We start from the raw sequence: 13,107 nt of genomic DNA on the forward strand, positions 1-13,107 counted from the left end.
AGTTGAAAGCCCTTCAGCTAGGCTGGGATATCTCCAGCAATTCTGATTACACACTTAGTAGTGGTTTTACTCATGCTAGAGCAAAGCTTGATAAAACACTGAATTCTTTTCACAACACCTTGCTCAAATTTTATTCACAGTAGCGATGCTGAATCAACAAAAGCCTAAATGTTGATTGTGAAATAACTGAGATGCGTTCACCAGTGGTTTGTCTCAGCTAATTCTTCTCTTGTTTCTTTGTTCAGAAGACCCCAGAAAAATCCTGAGCTTCTTGTACTCCTTCTCTGATCTCTCTTCATTGTACAGTTGGCTTTAAAGAGTATCTTAAAGCTCAGAGAGTTTGGTCTGTTCATGAGCAGACCTGAGCCAGCTTCAGCAAGCTTTCTCAATAAAGAAATACTAACGTTTTTCAAATTTGGTGTCATGGTGCTCTTGGGCTTTTTTCCAATGTATTGGAGAAAAGCTGATGGGGTTCAGCTTAGCCAGTGGCCTGGTCAGGGCCACCAGAGACCTTTGGGGAGCATTAACACGTCCCACACAACATAGTCCAGTGTCGGGAATGGAGACCAACACAAGCTTGTGGAGAGTGCTGGAGGTCGTTATATCTGATCATGACTTTGGCTGACTGTAACTTTCCATGGCGTTGTGCCATTCCCATTGGCTCAAAGCACCAATCTACAAAGACACAAGTCTCAAAGAGCAGTTAACGGGTCTCTCTTCCAAGCCATTAGCAATCTCAAAAGAAAATGTTGAAGTAACACATTTCTGTGCCTTGCTCATAGTTCCTGAGATAAGAAAGTGACGTGTCCTCAACTGAATAAACCTCTGAATCTACTCAGCGATCCCGGTGACTGCTGGAAACTGCTGTTTGAGGATCAAAAAAACATGAAAAGGCAGTACAGCATCTGACTAAACAAGATGAAACCTTATCCTAGATTAACCTAGATCAGTCTGTAAATGATGGTGTAGGCCAGTATGTTGCTTAAAGCAGATGCTAAAGCAATTCTTGGGTTACCTACAAAAGCACAACTTCCCTTTAAGCACGTGCCTGGGCACAATCCTCCAGCGGGAAGGACGCTGTGGTAGACGTGTTCACCGCCTCTGCAGTGTGGACACAGCCTGGCGCTGGCCATCTGCCCCACAGCTCATGGAGCTGATGGGGTGCTCCATGGCTCATGCCAGTGCTGCCTCTTGTTGTGTTCACCATGGTGAAGGTAGAAAATTATAGGTCAGCAAATGTGGTGCAATGTCTTTTTTTTTTAATGGGATGTGTCACAAATTTAAGCCCTTCTGACCTTGTGCGCTGCATGCAAGCAGATCAAGAATAGTTTTGCAGGAACACATCTGGAAGAAAATTAAGTGGCTGAATGACCAATGTCCTCCACACATGGAGGCATATGGCTGAGGTTGGTTTACTCACGTATGGAGAGTGAAAAGGGAGCACTGCTGTGCCATGAGTACATTCACGGGGGTGGGCAAGGCCTCGTGATGTGCTGTGGAGTCTGAAGGAGAGAGATTGAGTTGATCTGGACCCTGACATCACAGGTCCAGGCTGACCTTGGACCTGTGCCATCACCATGGGCCTGCCTGATGGCTTTTGACTTGCCTGGTGGACTTGAGACGTGCAAGGACTCCAGTCCCACCAATATCAACACAGCTCATCCGGTGACTCAATCCGTCTATTGATCAAAGCAATCCCAGATGACAGAACATCACAATATTTATGCTACATGTGCTCTTTGAGAAGGGATAGGAAGTGAGTACCAGTGCCATGGGGAGCAGAGCCTTCCAGAACCTGATATAGAGAGGACTTAACCCAAACGCTCCATCATGGGAGACTGCCAATGCATTAAGATAATGCAATACAAACATCACATCAGATAATTACAGAAGTGACAGCAACATTATAACCTGGACAGAAAGACAGGAAACTAAACCCTGCAATTCTTAAAAGTTTTCAGAAGTATTAAAAAAACTTACTACTTCTTAACTAAACATAAACGAGTTCTTGCAAGCTTTTCAGAAGCCTGTTGGAGAAATGTCTTTCCAAGCTTTGGGTGTTTGTTTGCAAAGATAGAAAAGTCTTTCTTGCATTTGCATTGATATCCACGGCATGAACACAGCACAGTCCTGTAAGAATGCTGAGCCTTGCAGTAAATAACCAATTTCACAGAAAAAGGTGTTATTACAAACACGCTAAGTGAGGTAGCTAATTGCTGTTGCTCCACATAGATTATATCTAACCTATAGCCTAATTCTTACACCCCGAGGTTACCTCACCGTGTCCTGTTTTCTTCTGTGATCTTCTGTGCAACCACACAGAGCCCAGTGCAACCAATCTTACTGTATTATCGCTATTATTGCTATTCTTACTATTATTATTTGTGCATCTTTGTGGAAAGACAGTCTTATCCTTTGCTCTGCTTGCTCCTAGGTATATTTTAAGACTATAGATACCCAAACAAGCAAATTAACAATTCCTCCCCTAATCAATCTATTATTAAGCAGTGTAATCCAGAAGCTGAAAGCAGAGTTAGACTCATTCCTGGCTTCCAGGAGATTCTTGTTGTCTCTTCCACATAAGTAAAACTTTATAGCTCCTTCCGACTGCAAGGTAAAGTAACAAACGTCAGGATGTTGGGATTTCTCGCATGGAAGAATCACCAGAAGATGGATAAAGCTACACCAGCAAGATCCATCACTCTACCCACCACATGGTCCCATGCGAGCACACCCACTCTCAGGAAGCACCAGCGTCCTGCTGTCCAGATGTTTGCAGCTGGGAACCCAAGTGCAGCGAGGCCAGAGCACACAACCATGACCAGGAGCCGAATTCTACTGAAGCTGCGTGTTGCTTGTTGAGTGAGGCACGTGGGAGACGCAGGGTCCAAGGGCCAGGCCTTGGTTCTGCAAGGACCTCAACCTATTTAACCCAAATCCTACGGGGTTTCCTCATCATTGGATTGTCTTGTTTTCCTCACTTGCCAGAGTAATATCAACCCACACCAAGCACAGCTGTTTAATGAGCTTTTTCCCTCTCTTTTTTCTTCACCTTTATTTTCTTTTTTCCCAAATAAAATAAATCCCAGATATCAAACAAGACAAACAATTACTGCCATTGGTCAGACTCTAGGTGCTCTTCTCCATCAGTTCAAGAATTTCTTTGTACACTTGTTCGTACGCTTGCATACCCCAAAGGAAGTCAAAGTGGACGAATTGGGGAATGTATTTCTTGTATACCACATTGGTTATACGAGGCAGCGTGATGTTTACGTCTTTGGGGGTCGAAATCCAGTCTCTGCCGCCATACCAGGCAGCAAGCGGGGCTTTCATGTTTTCCAGCTCATAGAAGGGAGGTGTGGTCTGGAAGACAAAAATTCAGAGTATTCCTAATTGCTGCTTGGAATTTCTCCCCTGTTGCAAGAAGCAGTACAGAAACTATCACTGGAGATTCTGACTATGCCTTGGGTTCCTCCAGTTTTCACCAGAATGTCAAAAAGTCATCACTGTGTGACATCACAGACCTTTTTTTTGGTAAGAAAGGTACAAACCTATTTGACCATATAAGGTAAATTCCATAAGTCACATAAAATTATCACTGCCGTTTTCTTTTTAAAATGAGAATGGATTTCTCTCACCTGGTTGTAATGAAGCATGTTGTCACTGCCATAATCGTAGTATTTGAATTCCCCAGTTTGATAGAGCTGGAAAAGGAGGGGAGATGTGATTATTGGAGGGGACCATAAGAAAGACAAAAGAGGTGACTAGGGAACCGCGGTGTTCCCTCCTTACACCAAGGCTCCAGGATGCTGTGTGTTATGTGTATTACTGTCTCATGGGAGGAGAGTTCAGCTCCTGGGAAGATCTCAGCGTGGCCTGCAAGGTGTCCCCTTGTTCACATCTTTCATCCCTCCTCTCCCGGGGGGCTGGTGAGCTGCAGAATATTAGATGTCTGGAAGCCAAGGCCCCAGAAACCCACAGTGCAGCCAGTGTACAACCAAGAGCTCGCCTCAAAGAAGACACAGATCAGACCTTTGGGCAGGTCTGTCGTGGTCAATGTCTACAACAGAAGGATGCGAGTTTCTGCATGTTTTCAGTGATTAGTTGTTGTATTAGTTGTCTCTACTGACCATGTGCTCTTAGCCTTGACTCTGGTATCTCCTGTGCTGGTTTATTTCCAGTTTTTGCTTCCATTTCCATCCCCTGCCAGCTCCAAAGACTCTTGGTCATCTTTTGTTGAAAGTCATGGACAAAAGAACTGCATCTGCACCAGTGTTACATGTCAATTTTCCCCTTTCTCTCCCATATAGCTCCACAGGGAGAGCAATGGAGGATTATACCCAAGCATTGAGCAGAGGTCCTGAGCAGCTGAGAGAACAGAAGCGAACATGGGACCTGGTTGTGTGCAATCTTACTCTGCAACAGGAAATATTACCTGGTGCCAATGTAAAATGTTTTTTAGGGATGTCGAATCGGGGTAGCGGGACAGGTAGACATCTATGCGGCTCTGCAAGAAATCATTGGAAACATTTATTTTTTGCATGGAGGCAAATCCTATTAGAAATAAAACCGATCCTGCACAAGTCTCTCACACAGGTTAGCTGGAGCTTGCATTTGTACAAATGGCTTCACCTAAGCTCTGCCTAAGCTCAGCTCAGCCACATGCCATCTGAACACACGCTGCAGGCAGCAGCACAGAGAGGGCTGGTGATCTCCCTTCGGTCAGCCCAGCAATCCCCATGGCATGCCTGGTCATGTTATGAGTCTGTGTGGTTTTCAAATTAAAGCACATATCTTGTGCTCCGGATCCTTTTGCAAAGACAATGTGCAACTCATCACAGTAGCTCTAAGCGTTGTTTCAAAGACGTTGCCTCCACAGAAGATTAAGAAATTACACCAACACTCTGCTTGAGAAACAGTGGCCCAGCTCTGACTCCATCCATGACTAAGCTACTCTTGCTTGGTACCATCCATGGACCTGCCACCAATTTTACTCACATGAGCTGCTCAAAATCTTGGCTAATCCCAAGGAAACAACCCTTTTCCATGGGAGTGGGGCATCTCTGGGACCACCTGGACATGTCCACATGCAACCTGATGTAACTGTGGTATTGGCCCTGGTGGGAGCAGGGTCAGACTAGAAACCCCCACCCCGGTGCCTTCAGCACGAATCTTTCTACAACTCTGTGTTAAGTGCAGTGGAGCACAGAGAAAGTCCTGATTTGGGGATGAATATATTCAAAGGGGTGGCAGGATGAAGAGTCTGAGGGCCCACCTCTCCTAGGAGTGCATGACGAGCAGTTCATTCCATAAGATCCCATTTTGTCATCAAAACGCACGTGAAATTACAAATCACTCAGTGAAAGAGAAACCACAGAGGCACCGAATGAATTTCTGCTCTCTCCCCTTCAGCATCCCCACCCTGGGGACACAACATGGACGTGTGACTTCATGTGCACTTTGGGCTTCCCTCTGGTGCCATCACAACGGCCAACACAATGGCCAGATTGCAAAGTGCTGACAGAATGGCCAGATTTTTCAATAAATCAAATGTGTAGAAGTCCGGGTGAAGGCAGCTAGTTGACAACTCAGGTTCAAGCAATGAGAAACTGGTTCATTTATAAGTTAATCCGGAGTGTACATACCACATTTAAGCTGTCTGTAAACCCACCAGGCAAGTAAAGGACCAAGCAGCACAAGCTTTTAAAGACAGAGTATCTGCACAGGCTGGAAGTCACTTGCTGCAAGATCTCGTCTTTGTCGAAGACCACCATGTGTCCTAAAATGAGCTGCAAAAGTCAAATGTGTTGGTTAATGAGGTTCACGCTCCTCTTCTGCCTCCAGAGACCCCCCACCTCTCTGCTCACCCCGAAAGCAGCTGCCTTCTTTGCCACAGCTTTGCTGCGCTCTGTAAATTTGGCTCTTCAGAAATGGCCTTGGCCCTGGAAGAGCCCTGATCTTCCTAGAAGAGATTTCTCCTAGGAGGACAGGCTCAAAACAAACACCTACAAATAGCTCTTCTCTGGCCAGGGCTTTACGCTCTTTAATGCCCTGCAGACTCAAGAGCATGGACACAAATGTCCCTGCTCGATGCACAGGGCACGCAAGGAGATGGAAGCAACGCACAAGCACCGCGTGTCTCGGGTGATGAGACTTCCCCATTCATCCCCTTCCCGTTCACACCAGAAGAGCGAGTGATGAGGACGTACCTTAACCAGCCACTCGGGAAGGTCAAACACCCTCACCAAGGGTGACTTCAGATTTGAGTTTGCCGTAACAGGAGCCAAGGCAAAAAACATCTTGATTTTGCGATCCAGCTCAGGAATGGATGAAAAGGCGATGAAACCTGCAGGAGGGAAGAGGAAGCAGACCCTGCCCTGCTACTGCTGAAGGACTTGTTCACTCCCAAGTGAGTGTGCCCATGGGAAGGACCCTCAGAGGTGGCTCTAACAGGTTGGTGGCTTGACCTGAAGCCTTTGCTGCTGATGCATTTCAGCACCCATCTTGACCCTTCCCAGGACCCTGACAGCAGTGGGATGCACCAAAAGCCACCACTGCAACAGTTTTGAGGCTGTCACTGTTCTGCTAAAACAAACCCAACCTCCTCCTAAATACCTGTGGTGGTGCCTTGGGAATAAGCCACGTAGTATAACTGCTCCTGTCCAGTTTTCTGCAGAATATAGTTGATTGTCGCTGGAAGGTCATACATGGCCATCTCATGGAAGCTGCAATGGAGAGAGGCAGATGACAAAATTACTGTTACTGACCTTGAGAGTGATGAGCAGGACATGGCAAGTAGTGCCATCACTATCTGGGGAGCGGGAGAGGGCTCTGGTGGGTATGGGCACCCCTGTGGCATCTTGGTGGTGTTGGCTGATGCCCATTGTCAGCAGCACTGCTCCTCAAGCCTATGGACACTGCTGAGGGTACCGGGTACCTACCTACCATCTAGCTTTGCAGAAAATACCTATAAGCTGAGTATTCTGGGTGATGAAATTCAAACTCTCTGTGCTTTCGTGACCAGCTGTTCCCCCGGCTGTTTCCCATCCAGACGTCGTAGCCAGCGTCAGCGAGGATGAAGCCCAGGCTGCTGTTGGGCAAGTGGATAACCCAGCTGCTTCCCTCCAAAAAGAGGCCATGTTGCAGGAGGACCGCGGGCTTTGGAGCTGGAGAAAGAAAAGTCATTTTGGCTGGCCACCAGCAAAACTGACTGTTCGCATCCAGGTGGAGAACAGGAAGGAGTCAAAATAGCAAGATGGCATTGCATTGGACACAGGGGTGTTTTATTTTGCTGACAAATGGCTTTTTGCTGCTCCACTGGCTGGTTTTGAGCTGGGGTAAAACCTGGGGCAAGATTTCTTGGCCCCATTCATTCTCCTTATCTTTTCCTTCCTCTTCGGAGCAGATCCTTGCAGAACAAGAAGGTAAGTGTGGTGGGCACCTGCATTTCTTTTGCTACCAATGCTAATTTACAGGGAAAGGTGTCTCCTGGCAGAATGAGGCCATGATGAATCAGCCCTGACTGTGGCCTATTCCAGCCCAGCAAAGCTCTCAGGGTCCCTGGACCAGGAAGAGCTTCTCATGGCACTTACGGTGGCAGAACATGCTGGAGTCCTGTGTCTCTGCTTCCTGGGAGCTGCTCAAGCTTCCTGGGTTGTCTCGGCCGTGAGGAATCCTCTGCAGGGTGAGGTAATAGCCGTCGTCTGTCACCACTTCGTGCTCCTCATAGGGGTACCCGTGGTAGCGGATAATGTCACCCTGTGGGGAGAAAAGGACAGCGCAGGACAGGTCCCCAGGGAGATGGGGGTCTCTGTCCCGGAGGGTGCCAAGGCTTGGCTGGGTGAAGCCAACAGTGGCCAGTGGTGGTGACTCCTGCTCCCAATGTCCCTTCCACCAACCCCGTGGTCATGTCACGGCTTCAGCTAAAATGGTTGGCAGGTATGAGTTTCCTTCAGTCCCTGAGCGGGTCTGTCAAAGAAAGACCCATTGTCACTCTTCATGTTGCAATCAACGTTTGTGACAAGTAGGGGGGCAAGGACAGTGAAGCTCCAAGCCTGAAACAGCTGCATTGACCCAATCTGTTGACTTGGACCAAATATCTGCTGTAAATCTTGAAGTACATCAGCAAAGGGGACAAAAGCTCTCTGGTGCCAAACCCTGGTGAAGATACACACACAAGACCATGGGTCCTGCCCAGTCTATGGCAGCACAGCTCATGCCCAAGCAGGAAAAGAAGGGAGAGAAGTGAGAACTTACAACATCCATGGGCACCGTGGGGCTCGCATCTGCCTTTTCACCCATGCACATCAAGCATGCAATGGTTACGAACAGCCACATCATGGTGCTCTGCAAAACATTGTCAATGTGATGAGCGTGAGAGACATTGATGGAACTGACAGGGAAGCCAGGTATTGCATACGCTTCTCTTGGCTTCTGTTGGCCTATCAATCTGACCACTCAACAGGTGAAATAATTAGAAACCTGAAATCCTCTAGTTTGTCCTAGAAATTGCTCATTTTCCTTATTTTCAACAATGCCGGAGTCCAAACTCCATCACGTTTTAATCACACATTTTCCATCAGATCCTTGTATTTAAAAAACGTGTATATATGTTGTTGTGGTTTAATCTGAGGTGGCAATACAACCATGATAGCTGCTCAATCATCCCCCCACACCCCTAATAGGGGAGAGAATCAAAAGGGAAGGGAGGAACTTGGCTTGAGATAAACACAGTTTAATAAAATAACAAAATACTAACACACTACTAGTAAATATATAAATATATATATATATAGAATAGAAATAAAAGATACTCAAGGCAATTCCTCATGAACACGCTGAGCAGCCAATCTCAGGAAGCCACAACCCAGTCCCAGGGCAAATCTGGTCTTCAAGGGGATGATTATAGACTATTCATTTAGAACAATGGCTCAGATAGTCAGAAGAATAGATTATTTGGTTTAATTCATAGTTGAGCTAACCAGGAGTAAACCAGCCAGTTTTAAGTTGCAGGACCATAGAGGTTTTGTTCTTAATACAAAATCAAATGATGTGATTTGGTTGGGCTGTCCTTATGGCTGAAAGAGACCTTGGGACACATTTGAGTTGTTTTTGCAAGCCCAAATGAAATACTATCCCAGGAGACCCGTTGTTCTAGCTGAGAAGGGTTGTGAAGGGTCTGTTTTGGTGTGTTCCAACTTACTGTTGTTTTGTTTGTTGGAGACAACAAATTTGTAACAGAAATACTGCCTCAGCTCTTGTGTGACATGCTTGAATAGTTAGATTGCATGGAGACCGCAGAAAGAAGCCTTGCTGAAGTCCCACCAAATGCATGTGCCTGTGCTGGCTACCAGCGCCAGATATCTCGCATCCGCCTCGTTGCTTCCCTGCAAAATATCTTCCTGGAGAAAGATGGGAGAACTGCAAGCAGTTTTCTGTCATTTCCCAGCAATTTCTCATCGTCCCCTCTCCTTTTTGCTGGAGGAACCAGCTTCACATGCTTCAGGAGGCACTTTCACAGCTGGGGGAAGGCCACCTGCTCCCTCTGCTGTCCCTGGAGCAGATACGTGGAGGATCCCACAGTCACTGCCCCTCTGCTGGAGGAGAACTCCAACACCTCTTGTCCACCCTCCTGCTCACAGTGTGGTGTCACCAGCATGAGGTTGGGGTGTCACCAGCATGAGGCTGGGGTGTCACCAGCATGAGGTTTGGGTACCACCAGCATGAGGTTGGGGTATCACCAGCATGAGGCTGGGGTATCACCAGCATGAGGTTGGGGTATCACCAGCATGAGGCTGGGGTGTCACCAGCATGAGGTTGGGGTACCACCAGCATGAGGTTGGGGTGTCACCAGCATGAGGCTGGGGTATCACCAGCATGAGGTTGGGGTATCAACAGCATGAAGCTGGGGTATCACCAGCATGAGGTTGGGGTGTCACCAGCATGAGGTTGGGGTACCACCAGCATGAGGTTGGGGTATCACCAGCATGAGGTTGGGGTACCACCAGCATGAGGTTGGGGTATCACCAGCATGAGGTTGGGGTACCACCAGCATGAGGTTGGGGTATCAACAGCATGAAGCTGGGGTATCACCAGCATGAGGTTGGGGTGTCACCAGCATGAGGTTGGGGTACCACCAGCATGAGGTTGGGGTATCACCAGCATGAGGTTGGGGTACCACCAGCATGAGGTTGGGGTATCACCAGCATGAGGTTGGGGTACCACCAGCATGAGGTTGGGGTATCACCAGCATGAGGTTGGGGTACCACCAGCATGAGGTTGGGGTATCACCAGCATGAGGCTGGGGTATCACCAGCATGAGATTGGGGTATCACCAGCATGAGGCTGGGGTGTCACCAGCATGAGGTTGGGGTATCACCAGCATGAGGTTGGGGTACCACCAGCATGAGGTTGGGGTATCAACAGCATGAAGCTGGGGTATCACCAGCATGAGGTTGGGGTGTCACCAGCATGAGGTTGGGGTACCACCAGCATGAGGTTGGGGTATCACCAGCATGAGGTTGGGGTACCACCAGCATGAGGTTGGGGTATCACCAGCATGAGGTTGGGGTACCACCAGCATGAGGTTGGGGTATCACCAGCATGAGGTTGGGGTACCACCAGCATGAGGTTGGGGTATCACCAGCATGAGGCTGGGGTATCACCAGCATGAGATTGGGGTATCACCAGCATGAGGCTGGGGTGTCACCAGCATGAGGTTGGGGTGTCACCAGCATGAGGTTGGGGTGTCACCAGCATGAGGCTGGGGTATCACCAGCATGAGGTTGGGGTATCAACAGCATGAAGCTGGGGTATCACCAGCATGAGGTTGGGGTGTCACCAGCATGAGGCTGGGGTATCACCAGCATGAGGTTGGGGTGTCACCAGCATGAGGTCGAGGTGGCTGCAGAGCCCTGACCATCCACCCAGAAGGGTGACACCCCACCTCTCATGGCTGCTCCCCACTCTGGGGGAAGGAGGGTTCCTCACCTCCACCCCGAACCCCACAGGCTGCAATTTGGGGCCAGGACCCCCTGATGCATGGCCTGTCACTGCCGACACCTCCGCTGTGCAGCAGGGATCCACATCGTTCCCTGGGACACAGGCAGAGGTGGGAGGCACAGCAAGGACACCGGCCCCACACACCCCACACAGCCCTCCTGCAGCTGATGGCCCTGGGAGACTCTACTCTCCATACTTTTAAGACTGAGCCTTTCAGAGAAACAGGGACAGAAAGCATTTTTGTGGCATAACATCATGAGAACAGCATGCAAATTCAAGGGAAGAACCTTGTCCAGGGCAGCCCTTTCCTCCCAACAGCCAACCTGCAAAAACATTCACTTTGTGAAGGGTTCCTCAGCTCCCAGACCTTGAGAGCTCCCAGTGACCTCCAAGAGGCACAGCAGGGTGGCACCAGTTCCACCAGCAGCGCGGTCCTGACCCCCAAGTGCTCCCACAGCCCCTCCCGTGAGAAGAAATTACTTCCCTTTGGACCCATGGCTGCTGGGGAAGCCCCGCCATCCTATCCATGGGGCTCTTCAGCTCCCTGCAGCTCTGTCCAGCTGTCCCCAGGGATGGCCCCTTGCTGGCAGCCCGAGGCACCCAAGGAGGAAGGATTACCTGTTGTGGTTCAGAGGCTGCAGGAGAAGAGGTTTGTGAATCTTCCTTCCCGATGTCTGCCAAGCAGGAGGTTCCCACACCCAAACACACCACTCTCACCCACCACACCGCACTATTATTCGCTCTGCTTCACATGTTTGAGAGCGTCACGGGTCACCACTCCCTATAATCCTTTCTGCTGTGAACATGAAATCTGTCTGAGGGCGGGAGCCTCCTCTGAAATGAGACACCCCTTCCTACCTGGCCTTGCTTGGGAATGTTCTTGTCGCACTGTGGAGGAGCTGACAGCTGTATCAAATCGGTTATCTTCACTTGATGTGGCACAGTGTCATCTGACATCACCTGTGACCATTATGGGCCGGAGGATGCGCAGCTTCTGGACCGCTCTCCACCTGCGCTGTGGCTGGTCTTGGTGCAAGAGGCTGGTGTTGGTCCTCAGGGTGTTGCGGAGTGCACGGGGCACAACGGGGTCCGTGGGGCACAGCAGGGTCCATGAGGTCACAGCAGAGTCCATGGGGCACAGAGGGGTCCATGGGACACAACAGCATCTGTGGGGCACAGTAGGGCGCATAGGGCCAGCCTAACTCATCCCTGCAAGCTCCTGTGGGAAACCCACCCAACTCTGGCTCTTGTCACATTCTGGTGTGTAATGGGCCACCACCTGGAAATGCAAAACCCCCCTAATGACTGTTGGGGGTGCACTTTAAAAAATGAAACAGAAATCCATCCCTGGGGAGGGAAGAAGCTGGCGATAAAGCAACATTTTGCTCTCACTGGCCACAGGGTGCAGTTTTGACGGGAGGACGCATCTTCTTACTGAGCACAAAAGATGGTCGGCTGGACCACCGCGAGAAGTGACTTTCTCTGCTGGGCGCCTGTGCCCACCCCATTTCCAGTCACCTCCTCCTGGTCAGTTATCTCCATTTGTGCATATCACATCCCTCATTAGCCATTCTTTGCCTATCCTACACTTCTCCCACAGACTTCATGCACTTGGCCAGACAGTGCCCAGCACCCTGAAGGGGTGGTGCTAGTTGTGGGTGTCATTTTTGGCAGCGCTGCCTTGGAGGATGCCTCTCTGCTCCTTGCCAACACGCTCATGCCTTGGCACGCTGCAGCGTGCTGGCATTGCTGTGGGCTCCCGTCACCTCTCCCGGTGTCAATGCCTCCAGGTCTGGCTAAGACACGTTTGCTGAAATGCAAACACGCGTTCTTTGGAAAGCCTCAATAATCCCACCCCCATTTGAAGCTGTAAAGACGGAGCAGCACAGGTAACCTGGATCCTGGAAATGACAGAAAAAACAAAAGGATGTTTGTTTGATGGGAGTACCTGGGAACGGGGAAGGAGCTGCCCACTGGAGCGCGACATGTTCATATCATTTATGGAAAGTCTTCTGCAGGGGACAAAGCAGCTTCCCTGCAGTTTCTTTCCTCTGCTAGTGCTTTCTTTCATCCAGATTGAGATATTTTTGCCACTCCTGGCTCTGA

General features: G+C 49.3%; 1 protein-coding gene across 2 annotated transcripts; it reads right to left on the reverse strand.

Moving 5' to 3' along the window:
- Window positions 1–3,018: 3,018 nt before the first annotated feature.
- LOC102083917 (putative lysosomal acid lipase/cholesteryl ester hydrolase) lies at window positions 3,019–11,776 on the reverse strand. 2 transcript variants are annotated; one of them, XM_005505226.4, is made up of 10 exons: window positions 11,620–11,776; window positions 8,257–8,346; window positions 7,593–7,758; window positions 6,968–7,166; window positions 6,616–6,725; window positions 6,210–6,346; window positions 5,646–5,789; window positions 4,436–4,507; window positions 3,639–3,704; window positions 3,019–3,363 (listed from the first exon to the last, which is right to left on the reverse strand). In XM_005505226.4, exons 2-10 carry the CDS (start codon window positions 8,338–8,340, stop codon window positions 3,130–3,132), a joined length of 1,212 nt encoding a protein of 403 aa, XP_005505283.2. In that variant the 5' UTR covers window positions 8,341–8,346; window positions 11,620–11,776; the 3' UTR covers window positions 3,019–3,129. The 2 variants fall into 2 exon arrangements, with proteins under 2 accessions (XP_005505283.2, XP_021147024.2); XM_021291349.2 differs by lacking the exon at window positions 11,620–11,776 and adding an exon at window positions 9,203–9,465.
- Between the last annotated feature and the right edge of the window lie 1,331 nt (window positions 11,777–13,107).

The sequence above is a fragment of the Columba livia genome, chromosome 6 (assembly GCF_036013475.1).
Source record: "Columba livia isolate bColLiv1 breed racing homer chromosome 6, bColLiv1.pat.W.v2, whole genome shotgun sequence".
Taxonomy (NCBI): domain Eukaryota; kingdom Metazoa; phylum Chordata; class Aves; order Columbiformes; family Columbidae; genus Columba; species Columba livia.

Excerpts from the sequence above, each read along its gene's own strand:
- LOC102083917 (XM_005505226.4), bottom strand. The coding sequence starts at position 8,340 with ATGATGTGGCTGTTCGTAACCATTGCATGCTTGATGTGCATGGGTGAA. Across the intron at positions 7,167-7,592 it reads CTCCAGCATGTTCTGCCACC|CTCCAAAGCCCGCGGTCCTC; the intron begins GTAAGTGCCATG and ends TTCTTTCTCCAG. Across the intron at positions 6,726-6,967 it reads CCAGAATACTCAGCTTATAG|CTTCCATGAGATGGCCATGT; the intron begins GTATTTTCTGCA and ends TCTCCATTGCAG.